The sequence below is a fragment of the Apteryx rowi genome, unplaced genomic scaffold (genome assembly GCF_003343035.1).
Source record: "Apteryx rowi isolate R43461 unplaced genomic scaffold, aptRow1 scaffold_251, whole genome shotgun sequence".
In the NCBI taxonomy this organism is placed as follows: Eukaryota; Metazoa; Chordata; class Aves; order Apterygiformes; family Apterygidae; genus Apteryx; species Apteryx rowi.
In genome coordinates this window covers 672,450-690,618 of record NW_020448875.1, presented here as the reverse complement: position 1 = coordinate 690,618, position 18,169 = coordinate 672,450, and the positions used below count along the sequence as shown (strand labels likewise).

The 18,169-nt window shown below is 42.3% G+C and overlaps 1 protein-coding gene across 2 annotated transcripts in view; it reads left to right on the top strand.

The window, feature by feature from the left end:
- Positions 1–18,169, top strand: part of ELP3 (elongator acetyltransferase complex subunit 3) — an 89,481-nt gene that overhangs the window by 19,503 nt on the left and 51,809 nt on the right. For both annotated transcript variants that reach the window (XM_026066962.1, XM_026066963.1), the window contains 2 exons: positions 13,107–13,268; positions 16,636–16,762. In XM_026066962.1, the coding sequence (XP_025922747.1) occupies positions 13,107–13,268; positions 16,636–16,762 (289 nt within the window). The remainder of the gene's footprint in view (positions 1–13,106; positions 13,269–16,635; positions 16,763–18,169) is intronic.

The following is an 18,169-nucleotide window of genomic DNA, read 5'->3' as shown; positions in this document are numbered from 1 at the left end:
AGTTTTTAGGTCTTCCAAGCTATGTGCAGCACCGCAATGGCGTAAGTGGTTATTTTCCTCTGTAACAACCCGGGAAGCATTTTTGTTCCTAAGAATCTGCAACTTTCCCTAGGCCCCAGTGAGTCAATATCCAAACTGACATTTGAACGTTTTTTTTTTAATATGTATAAACTGCACCTAGTGCAGTGTCTCTCATCAACCTATGAAAGCTACGACTTCAGGTTAGATTTATTAAAGGATACCTYGTGTCATTTTCATACTTCTAGATTTAAGCGTTTTTCTCCCTAATCTCTTGTTATGCCATGTCTGTAACTATATATTGACTATTCTGTGATTAAACTATGTATATAATTCAAACTCGATCATAGATCGTACTGATTTGGTAACAGCCRTTTGAATTGTTCTTTCAAGTTTCCCTGGACAAAATTGTGCTGCAAAGATGAGAAACCAAGGGCAAATCTTGGGCATGTCCTCACGCAGGTTTTATAACAGTCTTGATTTCGCTGTGTGTAGCGGCTTACGGGTCGCTTGCAGTTCAGTGCCACTGTTGTGGCATCATTTACTGTTCAGGGGATGTTGCACCTATTTCTGCACAGGTGGAGGAATAGAGAAACGGGCGTAAAAACCTGTCCTTTGGGAATAGCTGATATTAATTAGTCAGTAGGGGTGGAATTTAACTAAAGAAAATAAAATTTTACTGGAATCCACAGAAGGGACACTTAAAATGAGACTAAAAGCCACCTTTTTTTTTTTTGATTATATTCCTTGGTGAAAAGATACCAGAAAGGAAAAATTGATCAAAATGAAATATTAACCAAACACAACCTGCAACCGTACATTTTGCTTTTTTCTCTCTGATGAAATACTGTGTGGGTTAAGGCCATCGTGCCACATGGAATCCGTGCTTAAAGGTAGGAGTGGGGCTCTGTGTTCGGTGTTTAGCCTGCGTTACTGGGCAGAATTTCACAAATTGTTATGGAGAAATGCATTTTTAATTTTTTTTCTGAAACTTAATAGCTTGAAGTGTCTCCAGTTTTCTCTCAGTGTGCTGAGCATATTTTTTCCAGGCTTTTCCTGTGCACCATAAACTGACAAGTGGTTTTGAAAATAATACTGTTTGGAGTGAAGAGGGGGCCACCGACCTGCTTGGTTTTGGTAGCATGGGAGGGTATGTAATTGCTTGTGAACTATTTTCTTTTTTTTTAAATAGGAGAGGAGCTGTTGTTTGGCACAGGAAAATCTTACCCTCTTTTGTAGTGAGTCCAGATCTTCACAGTGCCTTCCAGCTTCTGATCATCTGAATCACCTCTTCTGTAGCTTGTTTTTGCAGTTTTAACAAGTCTTTCAGGGGTACATTAATGGCTTCTTTTCTCTTTGGTTGTCATTTGCAAATGCTATTAGATATAATTAAATGAAATGAAAAGTCTGTACAAGCACCCTGGGAGCAAGGATGTGAATTTTAGAATGGCTGCTGAGTGCATAGGTCAAAAACCTATAGTTTGATCCGTGTATACAGCCTATGAAGCTGTTTATCTTGGCTGCTGAAAGCATAAGCTAAAATGATCAGCCTGGTGTGTCAGACTAGGTGCATCTTTCATATATACTGTGGATTTTTTTTCATATTGGCATTCTTATATTAATCTGAAATCTAAAGCATCTGACTCAGTCAAGGAAGGTATGTACACTCCTCATCGAATAGGTGGAGTATGGGCTTAGGAGGGGGACATTTTGCAAGCATATTAAGTATTTTCTTATTTCAAGCACAAAAAAAGTTGTGCTTTACTATCAATTTGTATCTGAAATTGTATTGTGTCGGACCTCAGAATTGTCTTTGTTAGGATAACAGTTTTCGTTTTCTTTATCTGTTAAGAAAACAGCCAACCATCCCTTTTACATAGAATAGATATAAAGAAGTTCTTGTTTTCCTAGAATTTTTCATCTTACGGTAGATGAACTCCTTTCTTCTGGCTACTTGATTTGGCCTAGTGTTTGGGCAGAACTGCTAGGTTGTAGTTGTTGTCTTTGAAACATTTGACGAATATGTGAAACTACCTGGATTTCCAAAGGTGAGGTCCCTTGCTAAGAACTCTTAAAGACCATGGGATGAGAACGAAGGCCTTATATGGGTAAATAATTGGTAAAAAGATAGGAGACTGGGGGAAGGAATAAATGGTCAATTTTCACACCAGAGGAAAGTCATTAGTGGTATCCCAGAGGAATCTGTGCTGGAATCTGTTTGAGGTATTCTTCAATAATCTTAAATAAAAAGGCTGTCAACTCGCTGCGGTACTGCGTTATTTGGAGCAGTGACAATGAGCTGCCTGTGGAGAGCTGTGGAAGGCCTTCACCATGCTGAGTGTGAGTGGGTGATGAAGGAGCAGGTGGAAATCAGTGTAGACAAATACGAAGTGACATATATAAGAAAGAGAATAGTTCACCCTATTGTAGTTGGAGAACAATGGGCTCCAAGTTGGCTCATGTCACTCAAGAACAAGATTTTGAGGCTATAGTAAGTAACTATGAGAAACACAGGCTTGATGCTCGTTATTGGTTAAAAGACCAACACAGTATGAAGAGTTATAATGAAAGGAAGAGAGAGCAAAACACTGAACGTTGTTATGCTACTGCCTAATTCCGCGATGCCTCCACAGATGGAGCTGTGTTTGGTTCTCCTTTAAAAAAAAAAAAAGGTAAATCTGGGGGAAAACATGGAGAAGTGCTAAGCATAGCCTGATCTGCAGAACAGCACCCATACAAGGATCAATTAAGACTCTTCAGAGTGAGCGAGAAATATTCGTTTGTGGTATAAGARAGATCTATAAAATCCTCAGTGGTATGGAAAAGATGAAAAAAGGTGATCTCCTATGGCACAAGAACTAGGGGCTTAGATGAAATATGAATTAAGGACAAAGGGAGCTCTTATTCACACGGTGTGTACTTGAGCTATGGGCTGCTAAGTACTGAAGATATCTACTGCTGCTAAAGACATCACCTCTGGCTCAGGGAGTCCCTGAAGAGGAAACTATTGGAGGCTGCAGGAAAGTATCACTGCAGGCTTGCCCTGCTCCTGATCCTCTGGTCTCAGCATCTGCAACCGGCTGTTGCTGGAGAGGGGATGTTGGCCTAGATGGACCTTTGGACTTGCCCAAGGTGCTGTTGGGTTCCTGGACCTTGAAGGTCCCTTGCTTCACCTCCAGACGAGGTCAGTTTGTTAGTTGCTGTCTGAATGCAGTTCAGAGCCTTGTGTCTCCCTAAGGCTTGGTGTGAGGAAACTTGTAGTTTGTGTTCACACTTTCGTTCTTCAAGAAATACGAAGGTCTCAGTCTCCAAGACTATCATGTGGCTCTGCTCGCTGGGACAGGTTCGCGAAGGGCAAAGAGCAACATAAGGGAGGAGGAGATAAGCACTCTCCTTCCCATCCAAGCCTTGTTTTGGTTTTTTTCCCCCCTAAACCTTTAGTTTTGACAGAGGCAGGTAGAAAAAGGTTGCAGCTTGGCTCCTGTTAGAGCCATCCTGTGTGCATGGATTTTTTGGGGGTGTTTTTTTTGAGGGTTTTTTTGTTTGTTTTGGGAGGGGGTTTTGCTTGAAATATTTCACTCTAGCATGTGCTTATGCTTACTGGCATTTTCAGTTACAGCTTGCTTACAATTTGTTGCTGAAAAAACAGTAGCTATATTGCTCTTGCCTTGAACTTGATGGATGGGGACTTATAAAATAAGCCTGTAATGTTAGAAGGTCCTGTCCGGGTTTTCTGTTYGGTGGCCTTTTCTTACCTCCTGAGCTAAGAAAAGCCTTTCAGGGCCCACTTGTATATCCTCTGGGAATAGGCGATGGTTATGGTTTTTGACACGATTATGCATGTTTTAGCCCCGATTTGGAGGAGGGCAGCAGCTCCCAGAGAGGTTGTACAGGGCTCGTCTTGTCTGTCCAGCAAAGCTCCAGCCTCCTCGCCCAGGAGTCCTTTACGTGCTTATGATGTTGCTCTATGAAAGCTGTGAGTGATGTTACAAAAATAAACCCAACGCCCCCCCCTTCCCTTTATAGCCAACATCATTACCTCCTTGTCGTTATAGCTAGAGTTTAATTAGTCCAAGGAAATAGCCCTCTTGATTAGGTTTGAAGTGTGTTGACATAGCTGTGCTGCTTCTGCTCGTGCTGGGCTTTGTCTTCAGAGGATTTTCAGGATGTCAGAGCCGTTCATTGCGGCTACAACTTGGTAAACAAATTAAGAAGGCAGAGAAGACTAAGTTCTAGTTTTTTGCTTGAGAATGAATACTATTTTAAACACGGATCCTATCTTGGATTTCCAACACCAAGTTACACAACAGGAGGGAGCATAATTATGTATGACTTAACCTGTTAGTGGCATTTCAGGGGGGGAAAAAAAAAAGAAAACAGTTTTGTTCTCGCTAATCTGTTAGTGGGTGGTATAAATACTGTTACTTTATCAAAATTTGAAAGTTATATTTTAGTCAATAAACTACTGTATTTTAAGGTACCATAGTTTTTTTCAATATTTGAACACTAAACCCTGGGAAACTGGTGCTGTTAAGAAACCAGCGCGTTCTGTCCTGCTCCTGGCAGTGGTGACAAAGCAAGCACTGAGATGTTGTAATCAACAGGGAGCAGTATAAAGCCAAATAACTAGTATCTGAGCTTTTGGAAATCTCTGCTTGGGGCAATAATCAGAAATGCAGCTTTTGAAACATGTCTGATGAATACGATGCCGCCTGTTTTGTTCACTAGCAAGAAATTGTAGATATTGAATTAATTATTGCTAGCTGTGGTACAAACACTGGCATTGTAATAAGGCAGGACTATTAGAGATCGAGAAATAGGAGTTCATTTATTTAAGTAATAGGTCAGGATGGGGTATGTAAAATACTTGTATATTATCTAAGCAATTTGCTTTTCAGATGGCGATGGCGTCACTTTTTGCTTTAACTCCCTGTGTATGGATATCGGTGTCTTCATTTTCCCACCCAGCCCTCAAACATTTCCCTTTTTCCGCTAGGCCATAAGCACCTTTTCTAAGGGAGGTTTTCAACTGTTTTTTCTGGGGGATAGGTTGGGGGAAGGTGAGCAGCAATGTGGGCCCTTTTCCCTTTCCCTTCCCAGCTGAGCTGTGCCCACTGATTGCAATGTGTTCTCTGAAACGCTTTTCCTCCAAATCGAATTTAAGATTTCTGGATCATTTTTGTATTATTATGATTGGACTTTTGTGATTGGAGCAGTATGGAGAACCCTGYTTTGTGGAAACTACTGCTATTGAGTAATCCCATTGGCAGCAACGCTGATCAGGTAATACAAGCAGCGTCATAATTCACTCTGTCGTCTTACCTGCGGGCAGCTTACYGAGAACAGTTGGGTTGGATGAGTTGTTCTAGATCCCTCCCTTCTTTCCATTTAGGCAGGTATGCTTAAACTTCTTGCTCTTGGTGATTGGTTCCCCTTGATGTTGCTTTTGAGCTGTTTCCTCTGCTTCTTGTGCCTTTTTCTGCTCTTTTCTCTCTCCTTTCCCTTCCTCTTTATGTATTCTGTTTTGAAACTCTTGTAAAGCAGATGAATGATTCAAGGCATCAGCTTAACATGCTGTATTCTTACAGTTTATCTTTTCTGAGCTTACTGGGACAAGGCGAGTCTTTGTGTTGTCTAGCATCCTGCCACTCTGATCCTAACCTGGGAGTCTGGATCCTCCTGGATTATGAGTTGTAACTAATTGCTTCTTTGATGTTCAGGTCTCTTAGCCGATGACTTTTTTTTGTCTCTAGACCAAAGTTTAATCGAGAGTGAGTGGAGGCTTTGTTAAATGAGTTGTTTTATGCCAGGACTGTGCCGTCTGTTTTTTCTCTAAATGAGAAGGTATCCTGAGACCCTATATCAAAGTGCTGTGCTTGCTGGAGAGGCAGGTACTTTTTTGATCTAAAAAAGCAGCTTGCTTAAGAGGCCGATTTTGACTTGTGGGTCTTTTCTGCTTAATGAATCATTTGAGAATATTTGACTGAATATTCGGAGAAAGCTGGTACAAGTTATTAATCTCCCCATTACTCCTTCCTCATAGCCATAATAAACACTGTAAAACAAATGGGGTTCTGTAATCATGCTGAAAAGACCTGACTTTATCCTGGGTATGTCTATGCAAATCTGAAGGTCTGTGTATCACATTTCCTTCCTTCATGGTGCTGAGCATCTATTTTGCTTATATAATTCACATTTGTGGTCAGTCTTACTAATATTGCCCCACTGTATTCTTGTGCTATACTCTTGTCTCAACTTCTTACTGTTCTTGGAGCATGACAGATTTTTTTGATTCTYACTTGGGGTTCCTTGGCACTACTGTATTACAAATAACAGATAAGATGATTCTGGGGAAGCATGGGAAATAACGTAAGATGTTTGTTGCTGCTTGAGAAGATAAAAGCCATCTCCGTTTCCAGGTCTACAAAGAATTTCACATGCTAAATATTAATGTCGGAATGAACCTGGAAATCTGGTGGACTTGCAGAAGACCATAGTGGATGTAGTTTTCAGCTTGTTGGGTTCATCATATTTCTCRGGGCTTTCTCTATTTTGCTTCTTTGGGTCTTCAGCTAATAGCATTTTGCTGTGTTCATCATCAAGGTTGTCTTAACCTCTTGTCTCTGAGCATCCTGAAGTGAGACTTTTCAGAGCTCTAGGTACCTGCTGTTCAGGCCTTCTGCCTAGTTGGGTAGGGTCTGTTCCCTCTTGCTATGTGTCTTGGCTAGTGGGCTACTTCCTGCCAGTTATGTAGCTAGATACCTGTTGTTTTCAAAGACTCAGTAAAAGCAAATCCATCATCTCCGTTATCATGCTAAGTTACTGTATCCTGTCAGTGAGTCTACAGGGTTTTTTGGGAAAGTTAACAGTGTAATATGCTTAAACTTCTGTAAGAGATTTGACTTGGTACAGTGAGATATTTTGACTTTTAAGAAAGAGGCTAGAACAACATTAGTTGTCAAAACAGGCGTAACAGAAAATTATTGTGATTGACCTGAATGGTTTCTAATAAGATTCTGTTGTTTTTGCCTCTGGGCCCTATGTTTAATACTTGTGTTAAAATAGTAATTTCTAAGAGTTGGCAGATGCTATCAATACTGGAGATGGGCAAATAAGGAATAAATCTGTATTCCATAGTAAGTTGTATACAAGCAAGCTGTGTACTTTATTATGGTAAAATGTAAAGCTGTTTTTCTAGGAATGGTGCAGGATTCTATTCTGAGAAGCAGCGAAATATCTAGAAAAGATTTGGGAGTTAAGTCACATTTATCATGAGCTTTCTGTATGATTCAGCAGCCAAATTACCCTTGACTGTATAAATAGTGGAAAATTGGATAGGAATAGGCAAATCATATTCCATCTGGATTTAGCACTGGTGTTTCTGCAAAGCTCTGTGGCTGTTTTTGGTATTAAAGGCAACAAGAGGAAAGCTTAAAAACTGGAGATAGTGCTGAGAAAAGGCATGAAAATATCAGGATTAGAAGATATGCACTTACTGAACAACATACAGAACTCCTTGAACCGAGTCTGACACCCTGAAACCTGCTAGAAGAGCAACATGGCAGAGCACAAGTAATTTAGATTTCTGGAGTGTATTGCAATGGTATTTTGAAATAGACACTGGATGAGCCAACTAGGAGAGGTGCTTTGTGGGATCTGCTACTCGCAAAGAGGTGTCAGGACCATATCCTGAGGGATCTAATCTTAACTACAATGACGGTGAGATGGCAGGGGGACGTGAGGAAGGCAGGTAGCAGAAGAAAGACCTCAGAATTCAGGAGAGCAGACTTCAGCTTTTCCAGGGAACTGATAGATGGGATCCCATGGGACCCTGCCTTGAAGGGTAGAGGAGCCCAGGTGAGCTAAATGATCTTCAAGGGCAACCTCCTCAAACCACAAGGACAGTGCAACCTGATATGCAGGAAATTGAGCAGGCATGACAGAAAGCCAGCTTGGCTTAATAGGGAAGTCTTGATGGAGCTTCAACATGAAAAAGGAAGTGTGCAGAAGGTGAAAGTAGGTATGGACTAGCCAGGATAGCCCAAGCAGGCAGAGATGACATTAGGAGAGCTTAGCTGGAGTTGAAACTGGCAAGGAATTGAAGGGCAAGGAGAAGGACTTCCATAGGTATGTCAGCACCAAAGAAAGACCGAAGAAAATGTGGGTCTGCTGCTGAACGAGGCAGGCAACTCAGTGATGAAAGACACTGCAAAAGGCTGATTTACACAGTGCTTTTTTGCCTCAGTCTTTATTTGCAAGGTCTGCTCTTGCTAGGTGGCAGAGTTTGGGGGGGAGAGGTTCTACCCATGATAAAGGATTGAATTAGGAACGACTTCAGCAAATTAGGCATATGTACATCTGTAGAACTGGATAGGATGCATCTAAGGGTGAGGCAGCAGGCTGAGGTCGTCATGAGGCTGCTCTGTGTCAGCTTTGAAAGGCTGTGGCAATTGAGAGGTCCCCAGTGACTGGAAAAAGGCAAACATGGTGTCTATCTTCAGGAGTGTGAGAAGGAGAGTCGGGGGAGCCACAGACCAGTTGGGCTCCCCTCAGTCCCCAAGAACATTATGGAGCATGTCACGGAAGTTGTTTCCCTGCACAGGAAGGACAGGAAGGTGGCTGGGAAGCTTCAGCACAGGTTTATCAAGGCTAAATTGTGCCTGACCAACCTGATTGCCTTCTGTGATTAGATAGATGACTCATTCTGTGGACTGAGGGGAGAGCAGTGGACATTTACTTTGACTGTAGCAAGATTTTCTACAATGTCTCCCATAGCATGTCTGTAACTAAATTAGGGATGTACAGACTGGGTGAGCAGACTACAAGGTGGGAGAAAAACCCTCTGACCTGTCAAGCATTAGAGGAAGCAGTCGATGGTTCAATGTCTAAATGGTAGCTGGTTGAGTGATATTTCTTATGGATCAGTAGTGGGGCCAATACAGTTTAACAGCTGTCTCTAGTGGGCAGCAGGTTGAACCTGAAACAGCAGTGTGCCCTTGCAGCGAGGAGACCTACGCCATGCTGGGCTGTGGTAGCAAGAGCGTAGCCAGGAGGCTGCAGAAGTGGTTCTTCCCCTATTTTTGGTTTTAAGGAGGCTGCATCTGAAGTACTGTATCCGGTTTTGGTGTTTTCAGTGTGAGAGATGTCAACAAACTGGATAAAAGCCCAGTGGAAGGCTGCTGAGATGATTAGGGGACTGGAGCACCTGAAATTCAGACAAGCAGCGAGAACTGGGTTTGTTCAGTCTGGAGGAGAGAAGGTTAAGGGGAGATCTAGTCGCTGTCTTCAACTACCTCTACTAGGAGGCTATAGAGAAGATGGAGCCAGGCCCTTCTGAGAGGTGCACGGTGAAAGGAGAGGCAGCAGAGAAGTCACAGCAAAGGAAATTCTGATTAGATGCAAGGAAAACATTCTTTGCTGTGAAGGTAGTCAAACCCTGGGACGAGGGCCCTGAATGGGTGTCAGTTCTCCATCCCTGGAGATATTCAAAAGGTTTAACTTTCAATTAACTTTTAATTTAGTTCTTTGAGCAGGGAGAGAGGGGTGTTGATCAGAGGTCCCTTCCAAACGAAATGATGCTGGGACTCCCCAAGTTTAAAATAAATAAATAAATAAAAGTGGTGAATCATGGTTTTGATCTCAACTGGAGCAGAAGTAATGGGAAACCACCATATTTCCAGTAGTCAGAGTTATGATGAAACCTGGGGAATGAAGGTAGGCGTTAGGCAAAGTCAGTCTTGAAATAGCCAATGTACTGTAAATTGTTATATTAATCGCTGTCTAAAAAAACAGATATATGACTGGAGATCTGTAAAACTAGATCGGATTTCAAAGATCAAAAAAACAAAAGAAAACCCCAAGAAGCTTTCTCCACTTAAAAAAAAAAAAAAAAAAAAAAAAAAAAAAAAAGCCTTAGCGTTTAAAAATGCCAGTGTGCTGTTTCATTTTCTCTGTTGGCTGGAGAATATCTGTCTGAGATCCTGCCTATGCTTTAAAATAAGAAATCCTGCCAACTTGATTAAAAAAATCAGTGTGTGTCTTGATGTAAATCCAGTGTTTAGTAGATAACGTTTCAAATAGTATTTCCTGCCTTTTTCGGCTCTCTGAGCTTTCCCTTGTAGCTCAGCTTTGGCCCTTTCTGTAAAGTCCTGAGCAGTGAAGGAGATGCTGACTGTGCATAGGGAAATGATGAAACTAAATGTTAAACACTAAGATTAGAGGAAAAAAAACCCTACCTCCCCCCCCCAATTAATTGCGTAATGCAACTTTGTGCTGCATAATAATAATACGTAGAGCTCCTTCCATAAAATACCAGCTTATATAGTCTAGGAAAGCTTTTAATTGATGTCCAACTCCAGTGCTCTGTGTTTGGCTTCTGCTGATTTATAATCTTAGGATTTGTGCCTTTGCTTAGTTTTAGTATTAGGTTTCAAATGAAATAAAGTTGCCTCTTCTGCAAATAGGAAAAATGCTGAAATACCAAGGATGTATTTAAAGTTGGCAAGTCAAGAAAAGGGAGAAGAAAAGTCAAATTTCTCTTTATTTGGGAAATGATTGAGGTGTGTTGCCAGAACCATTTTCGGTGGAAGGCTTATTGTCACACGCTCCTTCCCTTTCCCTTTTCCAATTATTTAAAAGGAATCTGTAGCTTTTATTAAATATGGACTGCTCAATCAATGCTTTTATCCTAATAAAATAGAGTATGAATCTGCGATCTGTTTGCTTAGCACAATTCGTCCGTACGCCCTCCGAGGTGTTAAACATGAAGCCCATGGTGTGACCAGTGTCAGCCCTTCCTTTCGAGGCGTCTCCTTCTTGATGCCTTTGCAGCAAAGCTGCTGGGCAGAGCTGCGTGACTGGGGAATCGCGTTGAAAATGACTGTCCCTCAGAGAAGACGACGATTTGAAGATGCCTTTGCACTCCGTATCCTGCGGTAGGGAGTGGAAGAAGCTCGCGACTTCTCTTGGCAATGTGTCTTGTCTTGGAAATGCCAACTTTGTGGCTTAATCTGTTTTGGGCTCTTCTTTGTTTTACTTCTCTAATTGTAGTTCAGCCACGCCGCTCTCTACAGCACAGAATTAGGCAAGACAACTTTACCAGCCATTACACTGACCTGAAATCCTGTTGGTCCCCTTAGATGTTACAGTTTAGGATACRTTGGTGTTCATTATATTCAGCTTTTTATAACTTGGCCATAAATTTGCTTCAGGGGGGAAAAATAATTATTTTGGTCTCCCTTCTGTATTTGTACCCCGATTGCAGGTGGTTATTCCTTAATATGAGTGTGTCCCCTCTGGCATGATGGGTGAATCATCTGGTGGCCTTTTTTTTTTCTTTCTTTTTTTTTTTTTCTCTCTTTAGCTAAGACTTCCCTCTGTAATTCTTGCAGAACGCGATGTCTTTAAAAGCCAGCCTTTTCTAGTCTGCTGTTAATGAATCACACGTTGGCAATGTTTTCCCTGACATGATAAGCAATTGTTCTGTTCGTCTGTCAGATCAGTGAGCCACAAACTCTGAAATGTTTTATGTATGCTTTTTCTTTTTTTTCCAATATGCATATTTTTACAGCCATTATAGTCTTCCCCAGAATATCTTAGGCTTCATATATTTTAGGCTGTAACAGTTCGAATGGAATTAATATTTTTGTTTGTGAGTTTGCATCTACTTGTTCTTTTTGTTTTGTTTTGTTTCAGTTTGTACCTCTAATGCTAAAAAAGTAGATTCTGGAACCTGATTTTGGTTTGGAAGTTTCCAGTTACGCTGGGCCGGAAGTCAGATGAGGAATCTTTATAGAACATCTAATAAAGTGCTGAAATTAGTCATCCTTATGCTTTTGGCATGCACTGTTCTTTCAGGTATCGGCACAGCTCGTCTCTCTTACTCAAGGCGTCCTCTTTTTGGCCACATTTAATACTGGGGTCTTCATCATCTGGGGTCATTAAAGAGACCAGCGTTCCTCTCGGAGAGGAGCTGTTAATCCTGCTCACAACCTGGTCTGGGAATTATCCACGTTATCTCTGCAGTTTCAGATGGTTTCAAAAGAAGAAGTTTCCTTCCTCCYCCCATAAATCTCTTCAGTGCTGCAGTTGTCTGTTATACAACTACCAWCTTCTCCAGGAGAGGTGGCTGTTTTGGGGGGGCTGAGTGAAGCGATTCCTGTATGGAAATGAATATTATCCCCACTGATGGTGGTGGAGATTATGTTGATTTATAGTTTTCTTTTGTGATCCTTGGTTCAAGGCTGCTTTGAATTGCTTTTTGTTTTGTTTTCCTTTCTCATGGATCAGTAACTTACTGTTTGTCACTAAAAGAGGGTTTTTATATTAGCCGGAACAATTAATCTCAGTTAGACRTCCAGTGGTGAATGGGGTGGAGGGAGAAGAAGGTTAACAATGAGCTTTTTCAGTGTTAGACTTCAGTGAAGTTGAGAGCATGTGAGTTAGTCGCAAAGGGAGATGCTTTGTGGAGCTTTTCATACTCTATCTCGTGTGTTTTCTTATCAGAACGTATCAAGTAGCTCTGCGTCTTGTCCCAGTCTCTGCAGCTTATCTCTGCACCTCGGGACTCAAAGGAAAAGGTCCTGATTGTACAGAACTCTCCCTAGCCTGAGATGTTGTGCCGCTGCAGTGACGGAGCGGACGGAAGTGGTCAGCCTGTCTTTCAGCTCGGCCCCGAGGCCGAGCACGGTTCTCGTCACCTGCTCTGGTTTTCCCTTTTGCCCAGGCCTTGTTTCCAGAWGACCAGTACTAGGGGCTCGGTCTGTTCTGGGAGCATCTTCCTAACAAGTACTGTTTGAAAATAGATAGATAAAAACAGAACAAAACCCTGCAAAGGCAGCCATACTCCACTTCACTTCTCCTCCTCCAAAGCAAGCCCAGACTTTTGTTAGCGTCCATATATGTGTGGTGTTTCATCCTTGTGTTGTAATAGTGTTGAAGTAGAGCTGGCTGTAGGATCTTTGGGATTTTTACCTGGATTCTCATTGTGGCAGTGATTGTGAGAAACTCTTACCGGAAAGCTTTTGGAAACTCTTCTGAGGTCACCTGTGATAACATCACAATTTTAACAGAGCGTGAATTTGTTGCAGATATTCAGAACGAAGCCTCACAAAATGTATTGGGATAACGATAGAGACCAGACCGGATTACTGCCTGAAGCGGCATTTAAGTGACATGTTATCCTACGGTTGTACGAGACTGGAAATCGGTGTGCAGAGCGTGTATGAGGACGTGGCCAGAGACACCAACAGGTAAGAAGAAAGCTTCAACGTGAAGCTGAGTGTGACTGCTCGCTGTATACAGAATCACAGAATGGTTGAGGTTGGAAGGGACCTCTGGAGATCATCTAGTCCAACCCCGCTGCTCAAGCAGGATCACCTAGAGCACGTTGCACAGGATCGTGTCCAGTCAGGTTTTGAATATCTCCAGAGAAGGAGACTCCACCACCTCTCTGGGCAACCTGTTCCAGTGCTTTGTAAAGTACTCCAGAGCAGTGTGTCTCGACCTGCTTAGGTGAACACCCATTTGGCTTTGACCACTTAGCTTGTTTCCTTGCTTGTGTGGCCATACGTCTGTTAAGAAGAAGTAATAAACTGTAAAGGCCTCATGGACGACTTTGTGGTATTGTGTAGACCATGGCTTGAGCAAATGGGCTTGTGCTATTTATTTTAAACTTGTGTTCTGTTCCTGTGCTGTTTATTTTTTTTTCATTGCTTCATAAATATATGCAGTATTATGAAGTAGAAAACATACCCAGGGAGAGCTCATAGTTCTTGTCCTACATAATTCATAATCTGTAGACTCGAGTAGCTACGCTGCAGTACAATCTATTGGAGGTACTTCACAGGCTAACAGCATGTTCTCTGTAGCAGATCCCTTTTTCTGCTGAGCATCCGAGAGATGACACTTGGCAAGTGCAGAGTGCGAGACAGCCAGAAACAAAACCTGCTGATAGATTAACCAGAGTCGTTCTAGGCATACGGTATTTCTAAGGATTGCAAAATATATTCACAAGAAGTCTCTGATTTATTCCTTGTCGTCCTGGACCTGTGGCCAAGAGAACAGTTGTTCTGCATAGGAGTGTGTGCGATACAGTGACTCACTTGCCTGTAAGGGATGGGAAGAACAATCTTTTTTGTCATTGCAATTCTGATAATTCCCTTGGTATTTTGAAAGAGGTGACTTTTCTCATGTTTGTTTTTTCATTTCTGACACATGTATAACTTGCCTTCACTCTTACTGCATATTCCAGTCACCTATGAAAGATGTTTAATAACCACAATCATAAGTAATGACAGAGAATCAAGAGTAAGGTTCAATAAGTGAAGCACWTTTTTGTTAATACCTACCTTAAAGGCAGTAGTGCAAAACTGAGTGTGTTGAACATTCGCTTTTAGAAATCCAAAGTAAGAATCCAAAATTAGATTCCTCCTGCGGGTTTAGCTGTAGTATTGCTGGTGCGTGGAAGTGCAGGTTGTCACTGCTGTGAAATGGCCGGACTCCAGGTCTCGGCAGACAGGGAAAACCATTTATTGAGTAGCCCAAGAGCTAACAGCTAACGTTAATAGGTGGCACTTTCATCCTCTAGATGTCAGAGCTTTCCAAAGGAAAAGATCCTTACTAAGGAACGTAGCTAGATCTCCTCATTCTTGGACTAGATGTGTTTGTTAATGGCCAATTCTGACACAGATTGTAAACTTAACAAATCGGGTTTTTTCAGCTGTTTAAATCTTTTTTTTTACAAGCTCCTTTTAAGGTGGAAGTGTAAAGCCCCACTTAGCTATCGCTTCAGCAGTCGTCTTCGGTTTTTCCTCCAGTCTTATCTGTCAGATCAGAGCTGCTGCCGTAAATCATTCAAAGCTATATGTCACTTCTGGCTTGCGAGTTTGCTAATGACACCTTGCTTTCCTGCTGATGAATCAGAAGAAGAATGAAGTAGTATATAACTGACTTTATTTCCCACGGAAGCAATCCTTTATAGAATTGTATTTATTTTAAAAGGTTTTGGCACTTTCCAAAGCTGCTTACAGAATTCCTAAAAGCCTGTGCGGCAGGATGCCCTGGCTCTTTTACAGCAGGGGACAAGGCGGACTGTTAATTCCTGCGTCTCTCCCCAACTTTTTAGAACAGTGAATTGGAAGATGCATCTAGAGGAGAGCGCTGCAGGCTCCTTTCTTTCGCARCCACTTGAGTTTGCTTCCATTCTTCTGTTACTTGGTGGGGGAAGCGTTGTGCTTTCAACTTTTAATATTTAGCCGGTAGCGAAATGTCAGATTACAACCAATTAGGCTAACTGTTTGGAAATTACTTTCTATTATGTTCCATAAGTCATTAGTGAGGTTTTTGAGTGCGTTGGGTGGCTGTGAGGCAGAAAAATATTCAAGAACAAATCTAGGCATCAAATAATCAAGTTATTGATGCAGCTCAGATTCCACTTCTGGTATGAAAATAATTTTTATTTATGAAGCMAGTCTCCGTTTACACCCCTCAGGCTACGCAGGGTCTTGACTAATACTGTCCTTGAACAGCCTTATAAAAACACCGTAATATTTCCCCCCAAAGTCGTAAATAAAACTGCAGTCATAAAACTGCACGTAGAGATTTAACAGAGGCAGGAGCTTTGAGCAAAGTGGAAGGAAGAGGTTCGTAAAATCAGGGAAGCAGCTGTGTGGATCGCTTAACGTTAAGCGGAGAGTTTGTAGAGATGCCCGGATGGCGTTAGTTCTGCATCCAGAGGCCTATCCAGGAGAAGCAGGGTGACCTGCTGCGCTCATCTGTTGGCAAGGAAATCCAAAAGGCAGGATGAACCGGAGCAAAAGTGGGATGGGAAGAAAACAGTGGGGAGGAAAGAAGGGAGCAGCCGCCGAGAGGCTGGAAATGGAGTTCCCAGGCTGCCGGCCCCGGGAACGACGTCTGCTCCGAGAGCCGTGGCAGAGCCCTCTGGGCTGCGGAAGAGCAACAGCAAGGACTTTGTGGGACSACTGGTCGCAGGTGATGGGGAGCTGCTAGAACTGCAGACGGCTCCTGAGCCACGGAGATGGAAGGCGAGAGAAGAGTTTGCTGGAGGCTAATCAGTTACGGGAGATTCAACCTTTGCTCCTGCAATCAGTTTGGTTGCAGAGTGATTTTCTAGCTAGTTGGTTTTATGTAGCCTCCATCCTTCCCCCCCCCGCCTTTCCCCTTCCATGCTTTTTTTCCTGTTAGACTTTATTTTGCTTTTATGTGGTCTTCGGCGCAGCGTGTCCTAGCGTTGTGCTGTGGCAGCTCCTTGCGTCATTGCTTTGCAAAGGGAATTTCAGCAGCTTTCAGCAGTTTCTTGGGCTGYGGCTTGGAAAGCTGCGGCCTTGTGTAATGCACCTGCTGTAGAAGCAGTTCACGCAAATACTTTTAGCCCCTAGTTTAGCTTAGTTTAATAGCAGCCATGTTCTGTGGCTGGAATTAATGGCAACGAGCTGATGATAAAACTCATCCTTGCCAAGGAGAGATCCTCGCTTCCTAGGGAATAATCCCAATTCARTGTGTCAAAGCCTGTCTTGTTCCGCGTGGTCGCGGTCGTGCCCCTCCTGGCTGCAGCGCGTTCAGGCTTTGGGGCTCTAAATCTGTTTTTCCTCTTCRCAGAGGTCACACCGTGAAGGCCGTGTGCGAGTCGTTTCACTTGGCCAAGGACGCCGGCTTTAAAGTGGTGGCGCACATGATGCCCGACTTGCCGAACATGGGGCTCGAAAGGGACATTGACCAATTCGTCGTGAGTAYGGCTTAAAATAACCAGGAGCTTCGGGTTTGTTCCGGTTTTTCTAATGCTGCCTCTCTCTGTTAGCTCAGCTATTAGATACAGTACAGGGCAGGATATTTTCTTAAGGACAAATAATTTAAAATCCCTTTTCGAAGGTGCAGGGTAAGAAAGATTTGTTGAACTACTTCATCCAGAAAATTATATCCTTGCCTCATGAAAGACTGAGTCACTCGGGTCTCTGTGGAATATAGCTCTTCCGATATTAACTAGGGCTCTTACTTTTTTCCAAGATGGTTTTCTTTGCTTGGATTTAGAGCTGTATATGTTCCAAAGGTAAAAGCATACCCTCTCAAAGGTAATTAATTGCAAAGTGGAGCATGCAGGTGCGTTATATAGCGTCTGTGTTCCTGGCTCAGTGCTATTCAACATCTTTAACAATGACGTGGAAGAAAATATAAAATTATTTCTAGAGAAACTGAAACGAGGAATAAAGTGCATAGAGCAAACAGTGTAGGGAATTAACCATTAAAGCCAAAATTTGTTGTCTTTTTAAAATGGATGATGCAGAAATTAGTGTCCTGATACAGGCATCGCAGGTGTATTTCTGTGCAAGGTCAGACAAGGTGACCACAATGGGGCTTTCTGGCATGAAAAAGCTGTCGATGTGCGGGAAGATTGCAGTTAGAAATACAACATGGTTTATCTCGGTGTGTTGCAGACCTCGAGGTAAAGGTAATCCAAAATGCAGATATACAGCACAGGAAGGAAACTGCAGCTTGTGGGAGGTACTTTTTATAAGGGGATTTATGCAAAATTCTGTGAGCACTTCATAATGTCATTGCACTTAGTAAATATAATATGCATGTGACAAAGTGAGAGGCTGGGGCAAAGGGATTAAGTGACGTGCACAAAGCTAGAGACGAAGTCGGTGACAGAGCTGAAAGTTAACTCAAAATTCCTGACCCAGACTCTGTTGCTCTTGAATTCTTTTCTTATAATGCTGAAGAAGATAAAGGATGACAGTGGACATCAAATTAGCCGTGTTCTCCTATAATTACTTGTGCCGCAGGGTAAGGCAAAACCTGAGTCCCTTACTAAATACGTAGTGGAGTTGTAGCTGTAGCCTTGGGTTCTTTAGGGGCCTGTCATTACTGAAATAGTATTAGGCCGGAAAGGATTTATGATGGAAAGATAGCGATGCTGACTGAGGAAGAGACTTAAAGAGCTAACCTTGGATAAGACCCAAGAAAGAGGACACGCTAACGAAAAGTATTTGCAAGACGTAAAAATGAAGAGGGCGAAATTATTTAAGGGCAGAATTACAAGCTGCTATAGAAAGTATTATTTTATTTAGTGATTTTTATTCTTCGCTGCTTATTCATGATGAATGGCTAAGGCTTTTCACCCATAGACTCTGGA